Source organism: Haemaphysalis longicornis, unplaced genomic scaffold (genome assembly GCF_048455015.1).
Source record: "Haemaphysalis longicornis isolate Haplotype H1 unplaced genomic scaffold, Haemaphysalis longicornis Haplotype H1 scaffold_14, whole genome shotgun sequence".
In the NCBI taxonomy this organism is placed as follows: Eukaryota; Metazoa; Arthropoda; class Arachnida; order Ixodida; family Ixodidae; genus Haemaphysalis; species Haemaphysalis longicornis.
Genome location: NW_027526245.1, coordinates 944,986 through 962,221, shown reverse-complemented (window position 1 = coordinate 962,221; position 17,236 = coordinate 944,986). Strand labels below are relative to the sequence as shown.

The following is a 17,236-nucleotide window of genomic DNA, read 5'->3' as shown; positions in this document are numbered from 1 at the left end:
TCTGGAGTAGTATCTGTGAACCCCAAACATGTCAATTCTGAATATGTTTATTACCAAATAAACAGTATGCTTTTTTGCACATCCACTACTACATTGGTGGTCTTCGATGCAGCCGCCCCGGTCTATACGCGACGAAGAATCAAGTTCTCTGGGCTGCCTACGACGCACCTTCCATTATCCCCTTCCTAACAGGCGAAAATCGCTCTTCAAAATCTTCATTCGGTTACGCCGCACGCGTGCCTTTTTGCTGTCATATGTCAAGACGTGTCCACAGCGAGAGTCGTCTGAAGACTACGTCTATTTACCAGTTGTGTTCCCATAAACCGCCATCGCCCTAGCGAACACACGTGTTATAAAAGAGCTGGTTCCTCACCCCGTGTCTATTTAAAAATAGTAGAGATAGCCTAAATTTCTGGCCAACTTGATTCACTGGAACTATCTGTGAAGCTTGATGCGCAACCGATCGCACAATGCTGCGGAAATCTGGTTATTTGGATAATGCCTGGTTTCCGCATTATTCATAGCTTCTAGTTTTTTGTGTGCTTCACCTCAAAACAAGTTTCTTCGACGTGTGTTCATTACTTTTTTTCACCTTATAAAAAAATAAATGATCCAACTCAGCCTAATTCCTACCTACCCATTAACGTGCTTTGCAAAATCTTCCTACTGGGACCGTTAAAACCTAATTGGGGAGCATCGCCTTCAGACACGGGCTTAATGTAACAAATCTGTGAAGAAGTGTTTGTAAAGCTAATTTTTTGTGATTTTTTCATAACCTTATTCTGGTTAAAAGCGGGAGTTTTATGAAAAAAAGCTTAATGGGGCCCTGAAAGGCGTTTTCAGCACACTGAATGAAGTAGCGCAATCGTAAGACTGGGTCGTCAAGGTCATCAGGGCAAAGTATTACTCTTTTAGGCGCAGCGGAAAGCTCACACTTTTGTTGCAAAGTTTGTCGCTTTTTTCTCACCCTTTCCTTCGTGTTTTGGGACGCCGCCATCTTCACATGTCTACATCATCGATTTCCAGATGTTGGTCATGAGCTAGACATCCTGCTATTGGGCGGCTTTTTCACGCACTTCCGGCAAAGAGATGAGTCGTCTGCTCAGCGTCAGCTCGCCGGCTGATCTGCCAGCGGAGTTTCGGAGTGCTTGGACATTTTACCACAAACGGAACAAGTGTAAACAAACGCTTAAACGTTCGTATTGAATGCAACACGGCCATAACACGACATTGATATTCTCTTACCTGAGGAGGTTCCGTAAAGAAAGCGTTGAAGCCCCGTGGAACTTCTTTCGTGCAATCGCAGAGAACGCCCTGAGCCGAAGGCCCGGGTTTGACGGATACCTTTTATTCCACATCAAAACAATCCAGAGATGCGTTTCGAACGAACACAACGTCACAACATGCGTTGCAAGTCTGAACCGCGATTGACAGACGATAGGTTGCCTCCTCCTGCCCGTCGTAAATTCGGCGCTCACCTCCCGCGCGGTTTGCGGGGACGAGCAGCAAGTCACTTAACTCTGGCGCGCAAGCCGAGATGGCCATTAGCCACGCACACTGCACATACCCCATGCGAGGTTGAGTCGTACGTCGCTCGAGAAAGATAATCCAGACCATGGGAAGCACTAACCACCCGCAGAAGCACAACGTCCCATCTCATCGAGAAACAAAGGCGTCCACAACACACACACCATCGCCTCCTGTAATGCTAAACGCATCTCACACTTCCCAATGGGAGTGAGTGGTACGCCTGCAGTGCCCAGATGTCGTGAGGTGGGGTCCGGAGCTGAACCGGGATCACGCAACCGTAACTAACTTCTGGGGAGGTTTGTTCCTTGTTGCCAAGGCAACCGATGTATGAGATTGTCAAAGAAATGGCGCTCGCTCCAGCACTAGAAAGGTCAGAGCCGCGCCGGAGCATGTTTTGCCAACGTTGCCGCTCTCCACCACGCGTCGCCCCAAGCTTAACTGGTCACATGATTGAAGCGTTTTGTGCACGGGTTCTGTATCGGTTTAAAATGTCTTTTTCACATGCCGCCGGCAGGAATTACTACCACCGCAAAATAAGACCCGGCACCAGCGGGGCCACATCTGATACGGCGCTTTTTGGATAAACAGTGCGCGGTGAATGAAAGGGACTGAGCGCACGATCCACCCCGAGCGGCTGCGAGTTCGCCACCGATTAAAAGACACGTCCTGCCCTGCAGCAACGCACACCGCGAAAGGGCAAGGCCAGGCCGCCGCACAAATGAGGCCAGATTTTTCGTTCGCTTTTCCAGCCTCGAGCGGAGTGCGGGATTCATGGTGTCAACAAAGCTTGCCCGTAGCAGACGGCAGTATGCGGAGTGCCATAGCGGAAGTACGTCACCACTGAAGCGCGCAGCGTCATGGGAGGGAAGGCTCGCGCGCCGTCAACAGCGAAAGGAGGCGGAAACGCGGCGCGACGATAATGCGCGGTTTTTGATTTACGATTTCTCAGCTAATACTCATCGCTTTACCAAAATTCTTGCGGCAGGAGATTGCTAATAAATTGTCTTATTTGGTTACATGTACATCCATGCATCGGCGGAAGGTATTTCAGGACCCCTTTAAGGGAGCACATGGTTGTCGTTTTGAGACACAGGCACTTTATGTTGAAAGTTCGGACACGTGATAACAATAATTTGGGTTGCAGTTGTTGAGCTACGAGAAATTCTGATTCTTTTTTGCGCTGGCTCTGAGTGGTTTGACCACTTCATCGGCGCAAGTACGACTGACGGATACGATCGCAGTGATAAGGACTGCACCCACTTTCTAGGACAGATAGTTTCGTTGAGGCGCCCGATAAGACGTCGAGGCTATATAAACAACACGGTCAGTGTAGACACTCTTGCAGTGAGCAGCCGTGGCTCAAATAGGTAACACTTCCCTAGGCTAAGGTAAGTACTTGCCTTTTAATGTTTCTTGAATTCAACAGATTAAAAAGCAGAGGTATTTGTAAGTTGCCACGAAATAAGTAAGCGTGAAATATGATACGCTAATAGAAATATTTGCATTTTCTGGTTCCGGAAATCGTTAATTATAAAAACTGAAAAAGACAGCCTTAGTATAGGACAACTCAGCGCACGTTTGTCAAAATATTAGTCGCGATCAAAAAATGGTAACAAAATAGCTCATTTGACTAGTAAATATTCGTCGCAGTGAAAAATACATTCGGTGTTACGCTCTTTTACAGACCGCCACTTGTTTATGTGTAAAAGGCGTATTCAAACAGGGAAGCGAATGTTGAAGAAAACAAGTATTTCTTGCTTATTCAGTGCAATTTTCGAAACGAGAGCTTTCCGCAATAAAAAAATCCAGGCAAGCTTCTACATACGCGCAAGACTCGAATGACAAAGCTGGTGTATGTGAGCATTGCCGTTCATATGGTTATGTTAGAGTATCATTATTTTGTTTTCATAGTTGCGTCTAGTACCCGTCATAATATGCGTCGAAGATATCACTGTCTTTTTCGTGGCGAGCGGTGGATGCAAAGTCACACTCAGCATTGTTGACTCTCACCAGCTCTTCCTCTTCGACTTATGAAGTGAAGTCGGGATTTACAAGTGGTGTTGGGAAGGAGTGGCACACACGTAGCTATGTCTCAAGTTATCCATAATGGCTTCTAGAGCATGCGGAGATCGCGGTGACCCCTCCCAAGCTGGGTGGGAGTCTTTTCACTTTTAAGTGCAATGCACTTCTTAAGCGACCCTGAACCTGCGTCCACCGGCGATATCCGCGCACGTGGAGATGGGCGCGCGCAGCCTGGCCGCTGACATGGCACATACCCTCGTGGGGGATTGGCCAGGAATCTCCTCGTCTTCCTTGGCAACGAGGGGAGATGGGCGCGCGCTGCCTGGCCGCTGACATGGCACATACCCACGTGGGGGATTGGCCAAGAATCGGGCGTGAGAAGGGTTAATGCACCTGCTTAAAGGACTGCTGACACGAAACTTCAAAGCTGAGATCCGCTCTAGCAATCAAGTACAACGACAACACAAATAGGTGTCTGTGAATAAATGCATCTTTCTTTCTTTGTAGTTGTGTGTGTGTGTGTGTTCTCTCTTTTGCGAACATTACCGAACTGCGCAAATTCAACTCGTGCATTCGCACTTTCACATTCTTCCCCTCGGGGAAATGCGGGGAATTTTTTTAGCTTTACCACCCTGAATTATCATGGACGAAAGAACCAGTGGCTCACGCTATGAAGTGCCTTTGTAGCTCCGAGCAAGTCCTGCCGCGAATATAATGAATGCTGGAGTATTTATTTTTAATAGGGCCACTGCGTGAGCAAAGAACTCGGCGGTTGCCGCAAGGCACGCAATCACGAGTGCAAGTTTTTTCTCGCTCCTCGGTCTTTTTGTCAGACTTTTTTGTTTGCTCAATCAAGTGCGTGTCACAAGGACGTTTGGCAGTCGCGGCGAGGCACACCCTGACGAGCGCTGCGCATTTTCTTCCCGTTTTTTTTGGAATACCTAAATTATGGCGAGTAATGCAAGCTCCATGCTAAAATCTTATTCGGAATTTCTTCGACACCCAGGCCTAGGAGTCATGGGGGAAGAATGTCTGGTCACTGGAGTATACAAATTCAAACGGGACGACTACGTGGCCATTGCGTCAATGGAAGCCTGCTCCTTCATTAAACGGAGTGGAGTAGTACACTGCAACAGGGAAAACAAATGGGTAAGCACAGAAATATTTTCTAGGCCTCGATTCTTGCAACATTTTCAATGTAAAATTCAGGTAAATTGACTCTGCCTATATAAGAATACGTAGTCTTGCTGATGTTCTATTTTTGTTTGGGAAGGTTGTTCTATACTTGATTCTTGCGTGAAGACAGAAGTAATAAACTGACGACACTTGCGGCATTTTTCTACGCGTACCTTTTGCATGTTGAAAGTGTCTTTCAATAGAAACTCATTCGAGCTTTAAATCCCATAACATGAAAGCAGAAATGTAAGAAAACAAGTCCAAACGCATTGCGGCCGTAGTTAGGTCAAATGCCATCATCATAATCATCACCAGCCTATCTGCACCCACTGCAGGGCAAACGCCTCTCCAATTAATCTCCAATTTCCCCGGTCCTGTGCTAAGTGCGACCAATTTACCTCTCAAACTTCCTGATCTCACCTTGCCATCTAACTTTCTGCCCCCGTCTGCCACGGTTGCCTTTTGTATGGATCCGCCGTGTTACCCTTCATGACCACCGGTTATCTTGCCTTGGCATTACATGCCCTGAACACGTGTATTTCTTCTTCTTAATTTGTACTAATCTGTCTTTAACACGCGTTTGTTCTCTGATTCAGTCCGCTCTAAATGAAATGTAGGCTAAATGTAAATGTAGTGAAAGATAAACCGGTATAAAATTAAAAATTTCGGAGATTGCCCAAAAGCGCTTTATATTCCTCCCATTTGAAGTTTGAACCCGTTTCGAAGTACGCATAAACCAAGGGCACTTGTCTCGTATTTTAACAACCATCTATGAGGGGGGGGGGGTGTACTGGTTGAATAAAAATATATTTATTTGAAAGAAAAAATAAATGGAAAGAAGCATGTCACCGGACGGCTTATCACGACAGTCATTATTATTCACCAGAAGAACAAATAAGCTACATACAAAATGCTGCTCATTGAGAAGTTTGACGAGGCTTCAGGCCATACGCACAAAATCGCATCGGAGACCAGCGGCGCATTATTCCGTTGGAGAAAAATTGGGAGGAAAAGAGAGGGAAAAAAAACAAATATATGCGTTCATAGAAAGAGTGGGATCAATGAAAAAAAGTACAAAAAACTACGTACAGAGAAACATACACATGATAATATCGCGCATTCACATAATGTCTACACATGTACAGTGCTCAGCGATTGAAACGCGATACTCGGAGCGCGTGGCGGCCGGTGCTTGTTGCGCCACCGGTGAGCGCTTGTGAAAGCGAGCTTACGCATTGTGGTATACGGTGAGGCTGAGAGCGTTCGTGACACAGGCTGACTGCATGCGGGAGACAGCCCTTCAGTGTGCGGTTCTATGCGGCGCCATAGGGGTGCTACATGCCATAGATTCAAAACGGCGCGCCTGCGTGCCGCGCCGCGCCCCGCGAAGCTGGGCGAGCTGGCACCGTGCGCGTTATGAAGAAGTTGAATGCGCATTTATCGCGATGGGTTCTCGTGGCGCGCACGGCACGCAGGCGCAGCGCTTTGAAGCCATGACATGTTGCACCCCTATGGCGCCGCCAAGAACCACACACTGAAGGGCTGTCTCCCGGATGCAGTCAGCCTGCGTCACGAACGCTCTCACCCTCACCGTATACCACAATGCGTCAGCTCGCTTTCACAAGCGCTCACCGGTGGCGCAACAAGCACCGGCAGCCACGCGCTCCGAGTATCGCGTTTCAATCGCTGAGCACTGTACATGAGCTAAATTTCTAGAGCAAGTGTGACCATGCATACACTAGCATAAACACCTATACGCCGGTATGCCATGCACACACACAACTCCATAGCAGGCGTGCATGCCTGAAAAAAAATGACGGCTTAGAAAAAGGTAATTTATCAAAAAAAAAACAAAATTGAAGCGCATTCTAGCGGAGTGAATAAATAGGACCGAGAGTACCAAACCTTCACACAAACGCTTTGAACAGTGAGGAAAAAGAACATGCAAAGACATATATAGAGCTCTCAGGCAAATGCGGCGTGTTCTTTTGTACTAATACACGTAAAACATTGTATCCTAGCCACACGCTGACTGTGCATTGAGCGATATTTTTTGTTCTTCAAAAATTCTACCTAAATCAAGTTTATTTTAGTTTCGCAAAAAAACCTATATTAGTGTTCCGGGTAAACGGCATTGCATATTTTAACATTTGTTTGCCGTAGCCCGTGCGAGTTTTTGGACGAAGCCACTTTTCTGATTGTCGAGTACTAGGGGCCGATATGCGTTCTTTGAACACCTAACGTTGGATAAAGTAGGGCGGAGCGAACTTTCAGCAGTGAACAAAGGAACTATAATTCTTGTAGCATCATTTGAACCGGTAGACATTTGGAAAGAAGAAAGAAGGCATTAGATGAGCACTGTTTTCTCCCGACAGGATGCGAAGTGCTTTCTCTTGCGGGCTTACTATTGTATTTGCGTTAGCGCACCATGGGGTGCGTTAGATAGACTGGGAAAATGCACGCATCATCACTAAAGAGAAGAATTTGGCCGCGAGAATAAATTTAGAATCGCTAATAATACAGACAACGCCTAACACCCTCAATCGCAACATCGGAACTTTGCACCCAATGTATGCACGCTGCCTACTTCATGTTTTAAAGCCTACTTAACGCCGTTTTTCTCTGCAATAAATTTCATTGTGAGCAAGGCTCCCGTGCGGGAGCCGAAACGTCTTTTAAGTTTTTCTTTTTCGTTACATGGTCGGTGCCCTCTTTTTCTCTCAAATGTACCCTCCCGACCAAACGGTTGTCCGTCAAACCCTTGACTTCATGGGGTACATCAGTCAAAATGACAATAGGTAATTCGAGCGGGGAAACACTTGATCGTATATGTGCTTCTTAATATTAACTGGAACGATGTCGTTGTACCGAGAAAGGACTGACGCCGCTTTTGATAAACTTAGGCTATTTAATTGGTTGGCACGAAAGAGCTTCGGTTCTCATCAAATATACGCAACACCAAGTTCCGCGACGCAGTCTCGCAGTCAAAACAAACGAAATGGCGTCGCAAAAGAGGTCCGCCATCGCAGTTGCGCTTCCTGCCGTACTAATATCAATACTGAACCATTTATTCGCGTTTTGTTGGTGAGGGAGAGCGCATGATTTCAGCCGATGACCTTATCCTGAGCTGGCCCGTCAAAGTTCGCAGCGATGAAAACAGCCGAGATCGTCCCTATGTGCATGGAAATGTCGTGTGTGACCCAGGAACCGCATCGCATTTCGCTCAAGATAAACTGCCTTTTTATCGAGCCGAAAATTGTGGAAGGGTGGTTCTCGTGCGCGCAAGGAGTGTCATAAAAATGCAAGCACCTTGCAAGCTCATCCACTACCACTGCACTCTTAACTACCACTGTCCGGGCTGCGTTGGAGCTTTGCAGTACCCTCATGAATAATGATCTGCTGTGAGTGCAAACTGCAGAAGCAATATATGAGATGGAAGAAAGAGGTCACTAAGAACACTTTTCGTGTTTTGTTTGTTGCCGTTACGGACGTATTATTGAGGGCGCGATGTGTGCTTAGCAGCGGAGCATTTGCATATGGCTAGACTCTCAAGGAAAACGCGTTTGCGAAAAAATTCCCGTTGAGTGTTCGCTTGCGTCTTGCAGATTTTTAGACTATGCGCTTCATTGTGTGTTGTCGAACTGCGTCAGTTACCTAGTCGGGTCCGTCGCCCTTTCGGAGGCTGTATGTCGAATTCTGGCGAAAAACGGAAACGTTGTATATTCGAGAAATGAACGTTCCGCTCCCCAGTTTCTTTACTATTGATAGTAAAGTGTGTCGGTGCTTCTTCACCGGTGAATCAACGACAATCGGCTTGAAATATAAACAGCCGCCCATGTCACATTGCGTTAGAATGGCTCCATTGAGTTTGGTACATAGCTGGCCACTGTGTGTAATTCCGGAATTCCGGCCAGATTTTTTTTTCTTTTTGCTCACCGTTATGATACCGGTTGTGAAGTTCGCGCCCCTTACTTAATTATTTCATTACGTCCGGTAGCTAGAATATCGTTCATTTGGCATAGCGTGTTTCCTATGGTGTTTGTTTTCGTGCAAACGGAGCTGACTTGGGCGTGGGGGCGTGAGAAATAATCGCGGAAGTTTTTTTTTTGTTCGCCGTGCAATTGTGTTCACCCGGTGAGCGGGCCCAGAGAGAACGTATACAAGTGTGTCGGTCTCCTCACAATAGCCAAAAGCGAAGTAACCTTCTGACGGAGGCTTTCCTCTAGTTAGTTTTGGAATCCGGCGCAGGGTGCCCATTCGCATTTTATCCTCCGCGATTACCGCCCCGTGAATGGCCGAAGCGGACGGGAGCTGGAGGTCAGTAAGGGGCAAATGTGGGAAAAAGGCACCTGACGTTCTGTTTACCAGGGCTACACAGCTCAAAGCTACTGGGCGAAGTTTCGGTTAGGTGCACGTCTGGCTCTGGCGACTCGGCGGATGGGATGGGTCAATGGGCAGGCGACCAAGCGTTGTTAAGCACTCGACGTGTTTCTAGTGCAAGAGAGAATACACGTTTATTTAAACCCACAGGGGTGATCTTGAACGAGGCGTCGTCAGTCCAGGATGCCTTGTGCGCGGGCAGCATCGGTAGCCCTTTGAGCCAGCCGAGCTTATAATGCAAAGTAATTTTGGCATCGCAGAACACAAACATTTGAGAGTGCAGTATGGATAATATTCGAAGAAGAGCCGTCCGTGAGCCGATGCCCGTCTTTAGACCGGTGCCCGTGATAATTGTGTTTTGCGGAATACCTACGGGCTCCTGTACGAGTGTGAGAGAGATGGGTCGCGTGACTATTTTGTACCAACCTAACTTTTTCACTATGGGAAATCAGTCGTCTAATGTAGGTTATTGAATACGTCGTGCTGAGTCTCGAACTGGACGCCCCTTTTGTGGGCCGGGTTTTGGTGGTAAAACCGAGGAGTGCGGTGTTTTGAAAGAAAAGAAGAAACGGGAGAGAGGGGCGAGCCCCGGTCGACGTTGGCTTTGCTTGGCCTCTTTTATACAATCATGAGCCTTGAGAGTAGCAAATACGATGAGTAAATGAAGTGTACATGTTCTACATTTTGCGTTTGATTTGAGTATTCCGCCGTCGGCTATGTACCATCGACTACGAGCCTTCCTTTGATCAGATCCCCACTTTGATTATCGATTTCAGCGACTGATCCACTTATATTACCTTCTGTCTTCTGTTTGTTCGATATCACTACCGTGATTTATGTCCCATTATTTGTAACTTTAAATGATTTGAAACAAATAGGTTGTCAAAATACAATTGTGGTGCACTAAGATGTAAAAGAAGTAAGCCTTATTCTCGTGTTTTATGTAAGTCTAGTTTACTTTCGTTACTTTTACGCGCTCCATATTTCAGCTACACATAAGCATCGTGGCACACATTCACACATTGCTATAGAGCAAGAAAGTTTCTGTACTTAACCTCATGTTCCCAGTTCTCTCGCGCTACCTGACAGGTAAACCATTTTCTAACCTAAGCAGGTTGTACGACAAAGCTAAAAGTAAACACCCTGCGAGACTTAAATGATCAAGTTGAGCAACAGCCTTGCTTGAGGCGCTTCGAAGTAAGCTGCTAAATTCATTTCCTATTTTTGGTATCGGGTTGTACTCTGATGCTGTAACAGCGTTAAAAAACTGGTGCCTTTCTTGAGGCAATTTTGCATGATTCAGTGCCGAAACACAAGCGGACTATACCCAGCGAATAATATATCTTTGACTTAACTTGGTTCATTCGAACAGACAGTGCCGTCCTGCAGTGAGCAAGGGTTGAGTTAACAGGAGTCGAGTGGCGGTATTCGAGAATATGTATTTTCTGTAAAAGTACATGGACAATTAAGTACAACTTGATATGCAATAATCAGTGTTTCTGTTGTTTTTCAGGCATGTACTGCACAGACATGAACTGTTCGTGAGCAACTGGCTGTATTCTTTCATATAGACCGTAACCAGATGCTAGCAACTAGTGAGGGAATCAACTTTCGAACCACCTAGGCTAAAAATAAATTTCTTTACAAGTGTTCCTGATTTAATTTGAACAGCCTTGTCATTTTTCACATGAGCTTCAGACGCTCATTCTGCATGAGCAGCTGTAGCAGTGCCTTGCTCTTGAGTCTTGAGAAGGGAAAGTGTGCTCCCGTGCGCATCCTGCAAAAATAACTTCCCCCAGCTCCCCGAAGGGGATCGTGCGGAAATGCGAATGCACTGGGTGCACCGATGAGTGCGCTGCAGCAAGCAGTTACGGAGAGAGGCGCGCGCTCCACTGCATTTATATATATTTTTCCGAGCGCTGCGAGCGGAGAGAGGGTACGCTGAGAGGAGAGAGAGACCCGCGCAACACGCCCACCCCACGCGCGAGCTCTCTCCGCCGAGCTCCGCCATGCGAGCGCCCTCACACGCCCGAGCGCGCTCCTCCTCTCCACTCACTCTCCGCTACTCCGCCCGAGCTCCGCGATGCGAGCACCCTGACACGCCGAGCGCGCTCCTCCTCTCCCCTTGCCCTCCGCTACTTCCGCCCGAGCTACCACCTGCTCCGGTTGCTAGGCGCGCCACAGCTGTTGCTAGGCGCACGCCGGCCAACGCACGACAACCCCCGACTAAGAAATGCATTCGCATTTAAAAGAAGCAAAGAAAAGAAGAAAAACTACTCAACAAAAAGAATTTGTGGTGCCAGCTGAGGAATACTGTGTTTTCTTCAGGTAACTAAAACAAAGAAGCATTCCACTTTGCTGCGACCGTGAAGATGACGTACAGCGTTGTCTATTCGAAAGCTTCAGAAGTCTGCCTCTCGCTGCCATTTTGGTGAATTTGGACACTGCAGTCATCACATAGGAGCAATTGTTTCATGCAGTAAATTTCAAATTATCCGCGTACTGCACCTTAATACGATTGAAAGCACCGATTTGGGTTTAAAAAATGTGCAATGCTTTTTATGTGTTGCTAGGAATGTTGCAGCAGTGAGTTTTTTCGATGGATGAATAGTCTTGAGTATTTGATCTTGCCTTAATCCTCAGTACCTTTTTAAGCAGGCAGGAGACGCTATTTTTTGATATTGCTATTTCAAAATTTTTCAGGTGCAAAGGGTTAGACATTAGTTTCGTAACGCGAAGAACCAAGGTTTGGTCTCGGCCATGGGAAGCGGTTTTCTTTTTGGAGCCTCTGTTTGGTTGCGTTACGCGGTGACCCCACATGGGCTGCAAAGACAAGACGGTCCGCTAGAGTGCCCCACAGTGAAAATGACAGGACAGAAGCTCCCTGGCAGCCAATTTTTTCCAAGGAATCATCTCAGTATATATGCAAAGCATAATGACGAAATGGCTGGCATAGCCAAACTGTGGATAAGTGCCCGTCGGGTAATTTTTGTGCCAACAGTCGGTACTAATTATGGGATGACCTTCTTTTCTCTGCTTGCCTGTGGGCATCACGATTTGTCTGCATCGAACCATAAATTATGTGTTACAAACGGCCGGCCAGAGTAAAAAGTACTTTTGGCAGCTCGGAAAACTTGGGTTTAGAATTCAGGTCCCTCCGCTTCTCAGCAGCAAACAAGACCACTCACCCACAATCTTTATCTCATAACCTGTTAAAGCTGCGAATTCTTTAGGCATGTGCTTACCGTATTGGGTCATACGTACCTGAATAAATACGCATTGTGTTTGGTATGTTTCACTATAAGTGGAAACTGCAATGCAAAAATACATTCTGTTACCACTTTAAAATATTGCAGACAAACGTTACATATTCACACAAACAATGAAAGAATGGCAGTGTCTTACAAGGAGGTCTGAAATGTCATGTGCCCCAGAAAATACCCACATATTCCCACGTGGCACTATTCCGCGCCGCGGGTTCTTCTACTCAGTTTAAAACGCAAACTTTAGCATGTGCTGAACCAGATTTTGTCCCCAGAGAAACATCATAGTCCCACGGCAGTTTGTGTGCAGATGTTACTCTCAGTCATGTCACTATTATGTTATGTTCGGCGGGTCCTCCCCCGAAAAAACTGGTGTATGTGCACAAACCCCATTGCGATCACCATGAACTGGCCCATGAATTGCAGGTTCCAAGAACTGGCCCAGTTATTGACTCTACTGAGAACGACCAGCATTAATTTGTTTATTTTCTCTTACCCTCCCTCCCCATTCCTTTCCCCCATCGTGACCAGTGGTCATCGTTTTCTATTAAAGGTTGTCTCTCTCTCTGTCTATTATGTTATCGCCTAAATTTGTTCCTCTTGTTGGCTATGTTCTCGGAATTGTTGGCTTCAGGTTCGAAGCAACCAAAGACCTAGTGTCCAGTAAGGTGCCCACTCGTGTGGTGCCGTGAATTGCAACGTTTGCGTTTGGATGGGGTGGTTACCTTGTGACACAAGCTGCAAAAAATTGGTGCTCCAACCCTCCTCCCTCCTGGAAAATGGTAATATCCCTGATTGGCTCGAATAATGAGGTTGGTTAAAAGGGCGTAGAAAATGAGCATTGTTGTGTCACCTGAACAGCCCAAGTGCCAGCAGTGGTGATCAGCCGCGTGTCAAGAATCCCTGAGCTACATAATACGGCAGTGGACGTCTACCTGCCCTGATATAAATAAAGGCAGAATGAAATGGGTAGTGTGCACGTTTTTAGAGGAGGGCTTTCAACTTATTCTTACAATGGTGGATGATGGACCTCTGCATCCTTGTAGCCTTTCCCCGCTCAGCTCTTCATGTCGGGCCGCTCTCTGTGCATAATGGGTTGATTATTCTGGGAGTTCTAACTCAGAAGTGCAGTTTTTTGGTGCCTTCCTATTTGAATAGTAGCCTGAAAACCTAGTTCAGAATACTGTTAGCATGCCATGACAACACCCAAATTTCAATGCAGGTCACCAGTACTGGAACAAGCTCTGTTTAGAAAAACTTCGTTTATATCGAATTGCTGTATAACCGCTTTGCAGAAAATAACTGGCTTCTCACGACCGATCGCAGCATACAACTTATCGGTGCTAAATATCTTGTAAAGCGAACATCTTACGCAGTGGTTTAGGGCATTGGATAGCTGCAGGTGAATCAGGTTTCATGCAGTGGGGCTATGGTTTAAGTTGCTCTACATTCGGGCCACGCGTTAGGTTTCCACAATACCTTTTTTTCTCGCAATGTTATGATTCTCCGCTTAGAGACACAAGTTTAAAGATTTTTATTTGCAGCCGCCCGGGACGATCGCTAATTATTAAGTTCAAAGTCCTACTAGTTGGTTCGCAGGCGCGCGGATCATTACTGGCACTTGGAGCATGCACAACTTGCTCCTGGGAAACGACTAAAGTAGAATTTCACCCGCCATAAGAGTAAACAAAAAGTCGACACCATGTGGGCCGATAAAATTACGTCGTGCTCTCGCTGCTTGGAACTGTCCAAGCTGTGGGAGTCTTGCCATTCACTGACTTCATCATCAAGTACGTCGAGCTCCGCGCGGGTCGGCCGCGCAGATGCGCATGTGAGGGATGGCTTCAAGACCGCAGTAAAATACGATGTTCCAAGCTAATTAAAATCAAGGCTTCATTTCAAACATACATCTTGACAATATTATCACCTAACAGGTGTCTTTAGCACTTAACAAATATATAAAAAGGGCAGGCACACAGTTCAAGCAAAGCACACGGGGGAAGGGCGTGGACAGAGAGTACGCCGCGCGCATGCAGTGCAGCTTCATCACAATGAAAAAGAATGTAGCAGCTGACCTGCAATATAGTTTTCGTTTTGAGGAAAGTGTTGGCAAACTTGCATGAGGGGCGTCGATTTTTTCTAATCCGTAGTTCCTGTGTCCACATCGCCTTGCGCGGCACGTCGTCTTCTCGCGGGAAGCGGAAAAATTATGCACTGCTGCCTTTCAATCGCACCATTAGAGCGAAGAGGACGCGATAAAGCGCATTACAAGCCCAGTTTATGGTCTTTGGGGGTTTATTCGGCCGTATCACAACTACGCAGTTACGACGCTAAACAGGAGTGCAGCGCCAAAAGAAATTCCGCAACCAGAACTGATTAGGGCGATTCTCACGACGGCAGCAAGGTGCCGACCACAAACACGGAGTCGCCAATAGCACCGTGTTTTTTTATCGAAGGAGGTGGCTATTTTGATGAAGCTATAAAAAAACGCCCGCTATGGTAATTCCAACATTCCACTCGTCTCCCACACCGTTGTGGCTCTGTCACGAGCTTTTACTGGTTGTAGATTTACAATCTACCGTGTCGGGGTATCTAGGAAATTATGACTACTTTGGCGGCTCATTTCCTGCTGGGTTCACGAGCATGGTGCAATACTATAACAGGTTGTTCATGCCCTGAATGTGTTTTTTACCTCAACAGGAATAGTGACAAAGTATTAGGTGACATATTAGATTTTTGTCGTGACTCAGTGACCACCAACCCAGGAGGACATTTTACAGACAACTTTTAGTACTCACGAAAGTGTGGTGCACAGTGGAATAGTATAGCCGGGTCTACGACCCTGTATTGGTGAAATGGAGTAGCCGGGAGCAGATCCGCTTCAAACCTCTCCACTCAATAAACCAGTTAAACCACCACCACCACTGAGCACCTGGACAAATCTTTCTGTGGACGATGATGATGATGTTTAACACGTTATTAAGAAATAATAATGAAGGCCCACATTCATAGGTTCACCAATCACTTACGTCGACCAGGTCGACTATGGGAATGGCGGTGAATTTTCTGTACACCTTGCCTCGCGTTTGCGAGACCGACAAACAGCTCTGATTCCATACGTTAAACTGACTTTGCCAGCTTCCCGCACCTTTTAAAGCAATGAGAATTACGACGACGATTGTACTAGACGGTATTGCCGAAGTGAGAGCCTCATGGTCCCCACCTAAAGAGAAGCCGATAAAGCTTCGTCGAGATCAGCCACACTGCTAGACCTATAAAGAGCTGTACTTCGAAGACAAAATATCAGAAAACGTTCTGGCCCCACCCCAGCTTTGACTGACGATGTAAGAATATGTGAATATACCGTCTCGTTAAATTGCAAGACACATTTGTGGGCGGATGTGTTTCCATCACTCCCAACAAGAATAGATAGATGGGCCCTGAACGACTCATGTGAAAGTATTTGCTGGTAGATCCGCAACATCACCTACAATGAAAGGCTGTTTCAATGAAGCATATTGAACCTAATTTCACCTGCACACAATCCAGGGCTCACGAAAAGCTACCATAACAGAACCAGGCCTAATCTGAGCATTTCTTTTCATTCAAACTCAAAACAGCGTGATGCCGCCAATTGACATGCAAGAAGACTTCTCTGTGCCTAATAATTTGTGTCAACTTCAATAGCCAATCCCTCTGGGTGGTCACAAAAGAGTTGGTGGTTTATATGTCGATGTTGCGGGAAGAGTGAAGTGGTGATGAGCCTTGCACGGGCAATCCAAACGTCAGGTGTGTTATACTGAATAGTTTGCAGGTTCAGGTGGCACGAAAAAAATTAGGGAAATCGGCTGCTGGCTTCTGGTGCTTGTTGTCATGGTCTCTAGCAAATCCAGTTGCGAGAACATACGACTGTATGCCACATAACCACTGTTCACAGCTATTCAGGGCTTTATGACGGCAGAGATGTGGATTGTGGATTAATAAAACCTGTATTAAATGTTTCTTTGGTCCGTGCAGCCATTTGGGAATTCTGGTGAATGGTTCTGGTCGCAAATCTGAATTTTCCTTAAAGCTACGGCAGTGTAGGGAGGCAGCTTCATCGGTAACTCCGCGAACTAAACCGTGTCATGGCCAGGCATTGCTATTGATAAAAAATATGTTTATTGCCTTGTTCACGTATACCGAAATTCAAACTGTGAGTAGGAATGTATGATAAGAATAGAGCTGATGGTGGGAACCCTAGGCACGGACCTGATTCGTCCCGATAAACTTCTTGTGTTTTCTCTGCATGTGTCATAGTTGTGCATTCTCAAGCCACTCCAAAAAGTGGGCGAAATACCATTATTAGTTCGCCATAACAATAACGTACATAAAAAAATCACAAACTTCAACTTTTGAAGTGTTCGTGTGAGAGGAGCAAGCGGAGATGATCTCGCTAAAAGTTTCACAGTCCCTCTAGAAGGATTTTTAAGAAAATTTTTCACGTAGCGTCAAGGGCGCGAACAGATTGAGGATATTTTATTAAAGGTTAAACTTGCAGCATACGTAGTCCAGAAAACTACTTGAAACACTGCTTGCAAATACTCTGTGGTAACTCTGGTAAGGAAGCCTTCCCGCCGGAATAAGGTGATGATGAAGGTCATTACCATTACCTGCCAACAATGTCCACGGCTAAAAGACTTCTCACATTGGCCTCCATGAGGTGTTGTCCGGCACAGGTTGAGTTCATTCTTTGCGTCAAAAGTTTGTTATTTCGTCGTTTCATTGAGTTATAGCCCGTGCCTTCTCCGCCCGTCCCTCGGTATCTACTCTGTTACCCTGGTGGCCCACCGCTGCTCATTTGGTCATGGTATATAGGCAGTCCA

At 46.4% G+C, this 17,236-nt stretch overlaps 1 protein-coding gene across 3 annotated transcripts in view; it reads left to right on the top strand.

The window, feature by feature from the left end:
• Positions 1–2,847: 2,847 nt before the first annotated feature.
• The window catches only part of LOC144165139 (uncharacterized), a 249,251-nt gene continuing 234,862 nt past the window's right edge, over positions 2,848–17,236 (top strand). For all 3 annotated transcript variants that reach the window (XM_077695243.1, XM_077695241.1, XM_077695242.1), the window contains exons 1-2: positions 2,848–2,918; positions 4,559–4,701. In XM_077695243.1, the coding sequence (XP_077551369.1) occupies positions 4,570–4,701 (132 nt within the window). In that variant the 5' untranslated portion in view covers positions 2,848–2,918; positions 4,559–4,569. The remainder of the gene's footprint in view (positions 2,919–4,558; positions 4,702–17,236) is intronic.